Here is a 12,900-nt window from a genome sequence, read left to right on the forward strand (position 1 = left end):
CCCTCCCCCAACCCCATCACATCCTAGTTTTAGTGATGCGGTTTAACCAGGTCCTGCATATAATTTCTCTTCTACATCCTGCACCTTGTGATCTTTAAGAAGCACCTGCTACAAAACTATACATAAAACACACACAGGCACATACGTACGCACACACATACATATGTAAAATGTAAATGTAAATGTAAATGTAAATGTAAATGTAAATGTGTTTCAACTCAATGTTTACGTTTATTTATTGCTTCCAGCGTGAACATCTCAAAAGACCTCCCTTTCTCTCCAAAACTCTTTTTCAATAAGTAATTAGAGGTTTAAATAAATCCACTAAAAGATGGGCGATAATAAGCTGCGCATTTTCTATTCAGTGCTGGCTACTGGGAATTGGTTCTGTGTACATCGCTGCTTTCTGACTGTAGGGCCCTGCTATAGAAAACACACCGCCCCCACCTCATGGAAGGCAGAAATGGGTCTAGTGAACCCCCTTAATGTGATAAAGAGAGGATGTGGCCTAACAGTCAGAGCTACCGACTTTGTAGCTGGGGAACCAGGTTAGAGCTTGGCGTCGGCTCAACATCCTGAGATGCGGGGCAAATCACTTAATCTCCCCGCAAGCATTTGCAATGCAATTGGTCTCGCATTTACGCGAGTTTGAACTATTGACATTGCAAATAACAATGCCTTTTATTTTTGTTTTTGTGTTTAAAACATAAATAAAAGGCATTGGCATTTACAATGTCAATAGCTGAAACACGCGTAAATGCAAGACCTATTGCATTGCAAATGCTTGTTAACTATTGTTTCTGGACTACTTTATTTTTTTTCCAGTGGGTGACCGCCCTGTCACGCATTAGAAGCACTGCATCTTGCTCTGCAGGCTCTTTTTTATTTCTTGAAGTTTTTATATAGCACAAAGTCAACCTGAAGGTATTGTAGCGCTTTTAAATCGGCAGCTCAGGCCATTACTCCTCATCCTCTCTTGGTTCAAAACAGCCAGAATTCACAAAGGGGGGCTACTTTTTTAGGGGACCATTTTTATTATTTTGATTGTTACTGGACATTGATCCTGCACTCTGTGTGCATGCACTGTCTGGTGCTTTCTTAGAAGGATCTCCTATTGCAGGTCCAGTTTGTGATGCTTGCGGGTGCATAAATGCTGAGGGTCCACAGCAGTCTAGTGCTTTCTTAGAAGGATCTCCTATTGCAGGTCCAGTATGTGATGCTTGTGGGTGCATACGTGCTGAGGGTCTGCAGCAGTTTGGTGCTTTCTTAGAAGGATCTCCTATTGCAGGTCCAGTTTGTGATGCTTGTGGGTGCATACATGCTGAGGGTCCACAGCGGTCTGGTGCTTTCTTAGAAGGGTCTCCTCTTGCAGGTCCAGTTTGCGATGCTTGTGGGTGCATAACGGCTGAGGGTCCGCAGCAGTCTGGTGCTTTCTGGTGCTTTCTTAGAAGGATCTCCTATTGCAGGTTCAGTTTGTGATGCTTGTGAGTGCATACGTGCTGAGGGTCCGCAGCAGTCTGGTGCTTTCTTAGAAGGATCTCCTATTGCAGGTCCAGTTTGTGATTCTTGTGGCTGCATCTCCTATTGCAAGTCCAGTTTGTGATGCTTGTGGGTGCATACGTGCTGAGGTTCCGCAGCAGTCTGGTGCTTTCTTAGAAGGATCTCCTATTGCAAGTCCAGTTTGTGATGCTCGTGGGTGAATACGTGCTGAGGGTCTACCGCAGCCTGGTGCTTTCTTAGAAGGATCTCCTATTGCAGGTCCAGTTTGTGATGCTCGTGGGTGCATACGTGCTGAGGGTCCGCAGCAGCCTGGTGCTTTCTTAGAAGGATCTCCTATTGCAGGTCCAGTTTGTGATGCTTGTGGGTGCATACGTGCTGAGGGTCTGCAGCAGTTTGGTGCTTTCTTAGAAGGATCTCCTATTGCAGGTCCAGTTAGTGATGCTTGTGGGTGCATACATGCTGAGGGTCCACAGCGGTCTGGTGCTTTCTTAGAAGGGTCTCCTCTTGCAGGTCCAGTTTGCGATGCTTGTGGGTGCATAACGGCTGAGGGTCCGCAGTAGTCTGGTGCTTTCTTTGAAGGGTCTCCTATTGCAGGTCCGGTTTGTCATGCTCGTGGGTGCATACGTACTGTGGGTCCGTAGCAGCCTGGTCCTTTCTTAGAAGGGTCTCCTATTGCAGGTCCAGTTTGTGATGCTTGTGGGTGCATAAATGCTGAGGGTCCACAGCAGCCTGGTGCTTTCTTAGAAGGGTCTCCTATTGCAGGTTCTGATTGTCATGCTCGTGGGTGCATACGTGCTGAGGGTCCGCAGCAGGCTGGTGCTTTTTTAGAAGGGTCTCCTATTGCAGGTCCGGTTTGTCATGCTCGTGGGTGCATACGTGCTGAGGGTCCGCAGTAGCCTGGTGCTTTCTTAGAAGGGTCCCCTATTGCAGGTCCGGTTTGTGATGCTCGTGGGTGCATACGTGCTGAGGGTCCGCAGCAGCCTGGTGCTTTCTTAGAAGGGTCCCCTATTGCAGGTCCGGTTTGTCATGCTCGTGGGTGCATACGTGCTGAGGGTCCGCAGTAGCCTGGTGCTTTCTTAGAAGGGTCCCCTATTGCAGGTCCGGTTTGTGATGCTCATGGGTGCATACGTGCTGAGGGTCCGCAGCAGCCTGGTGCTTTCTTAGAAGGGTCTCCTATTGCAGGTCCAGTTTGTGATGCTTATGAGTTCATACTTGGCTGAGGGTCTACAGCTGTAGCATTGCTTTGCTCGGCCACCTGTGTGGATCTCTCGCAGGCATCAGTGATTCTTCTCCCCTGCCATGGTTTCATTGGCAGGACCCAGGCCACCGGGCTGCGGCCGCCGTGGCAGTGCCAGGATCATCCATTTGTAGACAGTACAGTACTGGTGCCATACTGCTGACTCCGCAGCCAGCTTCAGCAACGTCTCCCATAGCAAGAGTGAAAGCACTGTTTTTTGTTTTTTTATTAACTTGCAGCTGTATCAAGCAAGACGCTATATAGGACAGCTATGCAGTTTACTACCACACACAGGCACACAGTTTACAGAGAAAGCATGCTGCAGAGTTGCGTGGTACGTTTGCTGCTGTATTGTACAAGTTGACTGCTCTCAGACGCAATGCAAATGGACCTGGGTGGCCTGTTGTTTGAAGTGTTGTACTCCGAGCTTGTTGAGGGGTCTCAAAAATTGCTCTACACGAAAAGTCTGCTGGGACATTCAAGGTGCTGCATAGGGACGCGGAAAGATTATATTATGCAGCGAGTCTTGTATCAGGTGGCTTCCCTTTTTATAGCTGACTCTGATACACTGTAAACCAAACCGGAAGCAATATCTCAATACAAGGACTCGAGAAGCTGCAAACACTCATGCAGCAATGAACAAACTCCAAAGCATACATCGGTAACCAAGCACAAGAAATAGTCTGTCAACTTCTAACGGACAAAGCAGAATGAAAAGAGGAGGTTACTTAATAGCTGCACTTGTATACACTATATGTTGTCCTTTGTTTTTGTTTCTTCTTCCTGCCCAGGGAGCAGGATTATGAAGTTTATTATTTTACTTTGAATGTATGTGATAGTATGAATAAATAGTAAGAAGGGAGACTGTGTGATATTCACAGCCTTTGTCTTTAATACAACCAGGACTCTTCTTCACCAGCTGGCTAGGAGAGTCTACAATTTTCTCTCGATATGTCACTTATTTGGTATCAAAACTATAGTAAGTGTGTGAATTTCACTAGGTTATTCGTAGGGTGGATTCTCGCCTCAAAATCAGGACTTTCACAATGCTTTTCAGTCGCTAACTCTCTATTTACAGAACGTGTATGCAAGTTTCTAATTAAACATTATAACCCGTTGTCGAGTGCAATATCAGTTATTAAATGATCTGAAGCCGAGTCGTATGCCCTTGCGGTATGCAATAGTGTTGATGAGAACTTCAGAAACATACATTGGTTCAAAAAGTGTAGGTTGTTTTCAACCAAATGGGAGCCCATGTCCGTCGCAGCCCTGTTCTGCCATTCAACAGCGGTCCAAACAGTAAAGAACCGGTTGCTTAACTAGAACCAGAACATGGAATACAAGCCAAAAGGAAACTGAGGTAAGTAAACAATGTATGTGAATGGAGACAGTATTACATCCTAACAAGATAACCTCTACAAAGAGCATTCTATGCATGTCCTGTAGCATCCTCGCACGGAGTGCCGTGGCTGGGAAGATATTTAAGGAAGCCTGCAATGGTAGCAGCTGCAACAAGATATAACAAGCATGAGCAAACCCAAAAGCTCTTCGCAATCCAAAAGCTATAGGGGATGGCAATCTGGATGTATATGTGTATGGCTCTGGGGCTGTTCTTATTGATATAGACAAATACATTAACATTGCCACTGCCTATAGCTCTCTTATTGCCGAGACCTATTGGTTTTGCCAATGCTTGTTGTATATGTGGCACTAATTGAACACATTTAAATATGAAATGTAAAATTCTGCTTTTATTTTCGCCTGTTTGTGTTAAAATTGTCTTACAAATATGGGTTAAAAGGGAAGACAATAAACATCCACTTTAAAACAGGTCATCATTTATAAAAGGAGAGCAATAAAAACCTTCAAGACCGTATTAAACATCATCTTCTATAAAATTGTACTCTGCGCCTGTAAAGCACAAAGTTTCATTTTTATATAAATCTGAAACTTGTACCCTAGCGTTGATTTCAGGTCTCTAGAGGTATTAGGTGCAAGTGCCAGAAATATTATCTGCTTTCCAAAAATAACATTGAAAAAAAGAGAGTAAAAAGCAAAATATCCCAAGGTCCAAAAGGTGAATACAACTTACATGTGTCTCTCAGTCTCTGTTGGGATATAGTAGACAGGAGTGGTAATGAGTAGGACAATATTTCAGAGACTCTATCATCCACAAATGATGTACACAGAGCTCGCCCTGTGCTCCGATTCAGTATAAACATGCCATCAACGATACTTTAGCATATGTTATTTATTATACACAGCTCTTCCATAATTACACAAATTAGGGCAAAGGGTAAGTCTGCTCCAATCGTAGTTCAGTACACATCCCTATCCTATTACTTTTAGTTAAGTTATAACCTCCATCTAGCAACATGGCTAGGTAAGTGCTGTATACAATGCTAAGTCATGTACCTTATTTTGCCTTCAGTTCTGAAGTTAATACATTATAATTCAGCATGGTCTCCAGCAACCGATCCATGTGTCCGGCACCGATACGTCATACACCTTTCTTAAGCATTGTGTTTATTGGAGGAAGAACTGGTTGGCTCATGCTCTGCTCCTGACTCATTGGGCGAGATATTCGAGCAATGCTTGATATTGAAAAAGTGTATGTGGAAATGTACTGCTACTTTCCTTCCTTCCTTCCTTCTGCCTGCAGACAAAACACACAAGGTCACCTTCCCTTACTTATTTTTCAGCTGCTCTGTTTATAAACCAGATAATGGAAATTAGCCTTTCCTTCTAGGTCCTGTTAGCATGAGATAAGAAAAACATATCAATCCAAATACACACTTATTAGCTGCAAAAAAACAAAAATAGCAGGTAAGCCTACTTTTTAGGCCCTATACTTGCCCCACACATAACTGTGTACAAAATGCACACAAAAAGCAATAAGGTTACCGTATAATAAGGCCTTTCTTCTATGTAAAATTAAAATCTTTGCATTTTCAAAACGTTCTTGTCTTCTTGTGTCCTGCATTTGCACATTTCCTAATTGATTGCAGGCCTTGAATTTATTTGCTTTTTAAATTTAACTATTTATAAAACAAATCACCACGTCTATTCTCTTGTTTCACTTAATATTGCAAAATACATGGGTTTCATCGAAAGGCTAGAATTTAATACATTTATTCTGGGTGCCTCAGTGGGTGTATTCCTAGCCATTTCATTGGCTCCATCACCTTTTAAATTTAATTTCCACAGCGTGCTACTAAGTTGTAGAAACTGTATCTATTTCGAATAAAAAAATAGGTTCACTCCCTTTAATTTCATTAAATAGTCTTGGTATACTTTTTTTTGTTTAAAATGTTCTGTTAACTATAATATTAATCAATAACGTATTACCCAGGTGCATTACAAGATAACTAAATATTTAAAAGTAAATAGCATGAAAGCAGTCTATAATAGCACTGTCCTAAACTGTTTTCTAAGCGAAAAAGTCATAATATATGGAGCAAACAGCTTAGGGCTCTCCTATGTTGAGAGGGGTGGCAAGTCTTCCCACAGTGTAGTCTATGGATCCAAAGTATTCAGAACTTCTTTCGTCCCTATTTACAGATTGCAAACACAGCCTGCACAGTGTCCTAGAAACCAGAAATATGTATTGTGGAAGCTGGGAGAGAGCCTAAATGCGAGTAATTACATGTTAACATTAGTGATGTTTTTTCTCTTTCCAGATTGAGAATCTGGAACACGATCTACAAGGAACTGTGGATGAGCTCCAGGATGTCAAGCAAGAACGGACCTTTTTCCAGGACAAAGTAGGCAGACTAAACCAAGAGTTAAACCACATCCTGGGAGGGCACGAAGCACGCATCATCGACGTTGATGCTTTGTGTATGGAGAACAGGTCAGGATTAGCGTCATTTTGACTTTTATTAATGATCAATAATGCGTTTTGAGGTCTCGTGGCGTTAACCGCGCGAAAGCGTGGTCTCGCCAGAGACCTATTGCTAGCGACGCAGCTTTCCAGGAGACAGGACCTGGCCACGCGCATGGCGATCAGAGCGGGCCACGCGCTCGCGAACGCGCTTGCTGTGGCCATCTCCTGTCTCCTGGGATGCTCCAGCACACACGCATGCGCACACACAGAGACACACACACGGGCGCCCTTGCACGCACGCACGCACATACATACAGAGACACCCCCCCGCACACATACACACACGCGCGCGCGCACACACACACACGAGTGCACCGAGCCCCCCCGCCGTCGCACACATACATACACACACGAGCACACACACACACACACACACGAGTGCACCGAGACCCCCCCCAGCCCTTTTGAACTTACCGGGCCAATCTCGGGGGACTCCGCTCTCAGCACGTGGCAGGGGCAGGCACCGGGCATGTGCCTCGTGCCTCCTCCGCAGAGTTCACGCTGCGGCTCTTGCCAGCTCCTTTCCCGGGGCTCCCTCTTGGTCAAGGGAGCCCCGCAACACTTGCGCAACCTCCTGCTGGCGGCCCAGTGGCTCTCCACCGCTCACAGGAGCCCCGGGCCGCAAGACGCATTTACTCCGCCTGCCTCCCCTTCCGGTCCGGACGCGGCCCCGCCCCCGTCACAGGCGACCTTGCCTGACTTCCGGTGTGGCCGCGGCGGGATTCCGGGGGCATTTTCTGCCACACAAACCTTGCCAGAAATCGCATTTGTGCTTAGTGGTGAGATGTAGCAATTGGCAACCTGGTAGCGGAGAACAAAACAAATGAATAATTACATTAGTAATTACCAGAGACTGAGCCAGTGCAGACAGACTCTCTGCAGTGAATACAAAGTTCGGCGAGGTGTTATGAAAGTGTTCAGAAATATCTAGGCGCTCTACATGTAGTGGTCGATGGGTAATTTGAGAAGTTCGGTGGTAGGTGCTACTTGATCTGAGATAACCCTTGTCTCAGAGAAAAGAAGGGGAGAGGGCCTCAACCTTCTGTGTACATAAATGCAAAGTCAAGCGCACACAACCTGCATCAGTGTTTAACAATTCAGTTTTGTAGTCGTATGATGAAAAGGATAAGATCCAACTCCAAAGTCTTTAACTTGTTAGGTGTTTATTCATTCAATGATAGTATTAGTTTCACAGGAAAAAGCCAGCCGACACGTGTTTCGTCAAAACGGGGGTCTATAACACAGAGAGACGTTAGGAAAAGGTGCTTCTAAGCGCCTTGGTGATTCAGTCGATTGGAAGAGAAACCCGACGCCGGATGAGCGGTCGGGGGACACAGGGAAGCAATCCGCTTGCCCTTGTGTATGCACTAGTGATCGCGGTGGCGAGGTGAAAAACGTCCGTACGTCTCCCTGTGTTATAGACCCGATCAGGACCGGGTTGGAAATATCACCGTTCCGACGATACAGCTTATATCCTATCACCCTACAGCCCTGAAGAGTCGCGGGTTTACCCCCGTTTTGACGAAACACGTGTCGGCTGTCAGACTCTCTGCAGTGATTGCTCTACTTATCTTGCGTCTATTTCATCCTTTATTTTGCTACGTGCAAATTAAAGGATGCCAAGGATGTGGCATTTAACATCCTTGAAATTGAAAAAGGGGTTCCTCTGCATGGATTACCTCAGGGATAACACCTATATCAAATATATATAAAAAAAAAATGCTAGGACATTGGAGCACGTTTTCCTTTACCATCACAAATTTAATTATAAAACAAATAATTAAGTGTTGCTGTCTCAAGCTTAGGGTGTTAGCTAATTTTTAATAACTGATCTGTGAAAGTGGCAAAAGGAAAGGCTGCATGCTGAGGGGGGAGTGCAATTGACAGATGCCAGATCCCAACAGCATCTGAGCTATAAATCTCTTATTCAAATTCAAAAACACCAAACGTCCACAAAGTACTGTCACCATCGGATTCATGACCCACTCCACAATTTGTCTGGACATGAAATTCAGACAAATTGCAGTAGTCAGTGGCCACATTCTAAGCCCTCTGATTGGCTGATACAATCTCATTATTCTACAAAGAATGCTAAAAGAAACACAAACTGCGGATAAAGTAGCATAGACCACAGAGGTAGCATTTTAGTGTGTTTTCGAGGTGCACTCCACAGGTCTCAACGTTGATTTGAAATTCTTCTTTGCATTACTCGAGTTTGAATTCTTATCCCCCCAGTCTGAAATCTAGTTCACTCTCTAGCCTCCTCGGTCTATTAACAACAATTCAAATATTTAAAGTAATAAGAATAATCAATTGGCTGAATTCTGTATGATTGTAAAATAATTACATCTGAAATATCCAGTAATGGAAATATTGACACCCCGTGTAATTTCTCGGGAAGCGAAGTAAAAGCTAAAATACGTAAACAAAGTGGTTTAGTCCTAATTTGAACTAACGTAAATTTATGGCACTTAAAGGAGATAAGTCTTGTGGCATTGGTTTGCATACAACCACATAGGTAATGGGTATGTGGATCTTTTAGGGTGAAGGGATTTCAGCCTCATCTTCGTGCCTTCTATTCTTGGCCATGGGGCTGTGCTCATAACAGACAGCTGTGGTACAGGTGGTATGCGGGGTAGATCCTAGATAAGGTGCTGGACAGCACTGCACAGGTGCGGTGTTTGACGTGGTGCCTAGTGTAGGACACCTTGAAAAGTACTGCCTATAGTATGAGTAAAGCTCACCGTTTTCCCTTTTTACTGATTTTTACAGGTAAATACACACTGAATAAATGTGTTTAATGTCTATTTTTATTTTTAGAAGTGGCAAAATACTGAAAATTGTGGTTCTTGTGAGAGAATCTCCATGCGGTCTTTCATGAACTCCAGGCAAAAGCTGAGCAGAGAGACAGCATGGGGAGTTAAAAAAACAGGATGAGATTTCCTTACATCCAGGCATATGTGAACATATATTTGTAGTGTAACGCTATTATGTACCTATGAGTTTAGTGTTTTGTTATATGTTGCTGCTTAACTAGCTAAAACACGACAGGCATCCACATATGAATGCCAGAGGTACATCATCAGAGCTGTGTGAATAATAACTGCGTCAGCCCCGTGCCTGAGGTGCTTCATCAGAGCTGTGTGAATAATAACAGCTGTGAGCCCGTGCCTGAGGTGCATCATCAGAGCTGTGTAATAATACCTGCGTCAGCCCCGTGCGCGAGGTGCATCATCAGAGCTTTGTAGAGCTGTGTGAATAATAACAGCTGTGAGAACAAGGAAAAGTCATCCAGCCTCCCAGTCCAGCAGGCATCCAGGCAGCCAGGGGCTGGGCAGGGCCCAGTTATGTTTTACTGTAGATATGCCTCTCTGTGTACTTCTCTATACAATTCCTGTATCCACCCATTCCTTTCTCTCATTTATCAGTCTAGTGGCTGTCCTTTGTCCATGTTTTGGTACATTGATATGTCAATCCAGTTATCTCTCCCTTCTGTCCATAAGTTTAATGTAATTTATTTGTCTTTGTCAGTCTGTTGGCCTTCCATACATCTATTCATCCGCCCATCTATGCGTGTCTGTCGGTTCTTCTTTCAGTCTGTTCCCCGATTCCCCTGCAACCCTCTGCCTGTCTGTCCAACCAACCGTCTTTCTGTCTGGCTAGATGGATTAATATCTGTGTATAGCTTTATATTTTTAAATGCATAAAAATATGTATATTGTTGGTGCCCACATGTTGTTCACTATATTACCACACCAGGAGTAGTGTACTATCACTATCTCGTGCATGGCATCGAACCTCTTTAGCAATAGTTACCCAGAGTCCTGCTTCAAAAGCACACGAGTACCACACACTGACAATTCTTTCTTTAGTTTTTCCAAAGTGCTAGTTTGTTGCTGCTTCCCATATTGCACTTTGCTGCCCCCTCCGTTCCCATAAAAAAACGTCATTTTGCCTCTGCCTCTACTATGACCACTAGTCTAATGTCACACTCCAATCCCTAGCATGGTACAATTTGCACCTATATTTCAAAATATACATATTTGCCTGCCACACTGACCCCCCTCTCTTTGGTCTTCCCTCACCCTACATTTCCCAGAACGGTAAGATATATCTGAAGTACCTACTGCCTCATACCCACTTCTGTCTGGGTGTGTCCCCTCCTTCATTTATGAGGGCTGTGCTTCTGTTCTCTGTGAGAGTGAGGTGAGCAGGCATAGTGCTTTCAGTGGCTGTTACAATGGCTTGATGATAAGTGTGATAGAAATCACAATCTACTGAAGGTCCATGTAGACGGTTGGGAGACAGAGAACATGACAGCACCAGCCACACACACATAAACACACACAATCACACACACACAACCACACACAACCACACACACACACACTACACTACACACACAACACACAACCACACACACAACCACACACACACAACCACAAACACAACCACACACACAACCATACATACAACCACACACACACAACCACACACACAACCACACACACAACCACACACACAACCACACACATACAACCACACACATACAACCATACACATACAACCATACACATACAACCACACACATACAACCACACACACACAACCACACACATACAACCACACACATACAACCACACACACACAACCACACACACACAACCACACACACACAACCACACACACACAACCACACACACACACACAACCACACACACACACACAACCACACACACACACAACCACACACCACCACACACCACCACACCACCAGACACCACCACACCATCAGTGCACACTTTCATCAGACACAAACACCATCAGTCGTCAGTGTACGCTTTCACCGGGCACAAACACCACCAGCCATCAGTGCATGCTTCCACCAGGCACACACCACCAGACGTCAGTGCACACTTTCACCAGTCATCCACACACCACCAGCGTCAGTGCACGCTTTCACCAAGCACACATACACCACCAGCCGTCAGTGCATGCTTTCACCAGGCACACACACACCACCAGCTGTCAGTGCACACTTTCACCAGTCACACACACCACCAGCTGTCAGTGCACGCTTGCACCAGGCACACACACCACCAGCCAGCAGTGCACACTTCCACCAGGCACACACCACCAGCCATCAGTGCACAATTTCTACAGGCACACACACCACTAGCCATCACTGCACACATCAATTGTTAACGCATCCACAAATAACTATTGCAGCAATCGCAGTATGGCACACTTTACTTTTAGGTTTAAAGTATTTTATTGCATTTTCATAAACAAAGAAAAACAGGACAAACAAGGAATACATTCGTCGAGACAAAGTACCGCAAAGGCTTCCTCCTATACCACCGTCTAAAGAAAGCACATGTTGCTATCTACGCATTCGCAGAGCCATAGTTTTATGCAAAGGGTCGAGACGACATATTCCAGAGCCAACAACCCCCCCAACTCCCCCCTCCCGTACCCTCCCTCCCAAACCCTCCCTCCCCCCCCTCACCCTTCGTGCCTGTGCAAATGTCTCACATCCTATGCACTTCCTTAGAGGAGCTACACCCTCCAACGTACTCCCTTTCTATGTCTGTTGTGTAATCGGGCTTGTTAGTCGCAGCAGCCTAAGATATCGTGGACAGGTAATCTCCTTGAACTCCGACTGCAACAAGATTAGAAAAGGCTGCCACAGGTCTACGAATCTATCCACCTCCCCCGCCACTGTGAGGGACAGCTTCTCCATCCCCAGAACGTGCCATAACCGGTGCAGCCAGCCAACGGAATTAGGAAGGGTGGTGGTTCGCCAATATATGAGTATGTTCTGGATCGCCGAGCCTAAGGCAATCGCTATCTGTCTGCCCTTCTTGGAGCGCAGAGGATACATCAATCTATTGGGCAACCCTAATAGAACATAAGCAGGGAGACGGGGTAATTCGATGTTAAAGCACTGGTCTATTTCGTCTAAGACCTCTTTCCAGTACGGGTCCAGCAGCGGACAGTCCCACAAAACGTGTGTAAGCGTGCCAATCTGCCCACAGTCGCGCCAACAAGTGTCCGGGATGTGATGATTCATTTCGTGTAGCCTCTGGGGCGTGTAGTACCAGTACGTAGATATCTTAGTGAAGGTCTCTGTGAGCCCAGTGTGGTATGCGGAATGACGCGCCCGGTAGGAGATGTCTTCCCATTCCCTATGACTCAGTTCCCTCCCCAGCTCCCGTTCCCAGCGGGCACTCCCGGGGTTATGGATGTGGTAAGGGGGGGGGTTGCAAGAGTCGAT

General features: G+C 45.3%; 1 protein-coding gene across 5 annotated transcripts in view; it reads left to right on the plus strand.

The window, feature by feature from the left end:
- CCDC149 (coiled-coil domain containing 149) overlaps nt 1–12,900 on the plus strand; it is a 480,627-nt gene that overhangs the window by 283,493 nt on the left and 184,234 nt on the right. For all 5 annotated transcript variants that reach the window (XM_078678386.1, XM_078678383.1, XM_078678387.1 and 2 more), the window contains one exon: nt 6,418–6,590. In XM_078678386.1, the coding sequence (XP_078534512.1) occupies nt 6,418–6,590 (173 nt within the window). The remainder of the gene's footprint in view (nt 1–6,417; nt 6,591–12,900) is intronic.

This window comes from Lissotriton helveticus, chromosome 2_2 (genome assembly GCF_964261635.1).
Source record: "Lissotriton helveticus chromosome 2_2, aLisHel1.1, whole genome shotgun sequence".
Taxonomy (NCBI): Eukaryota; Metazoa; Chordata; class Amphibia; order Caudata; family Salamandridae; genus Lissotriton; species Lissotriton helveticus.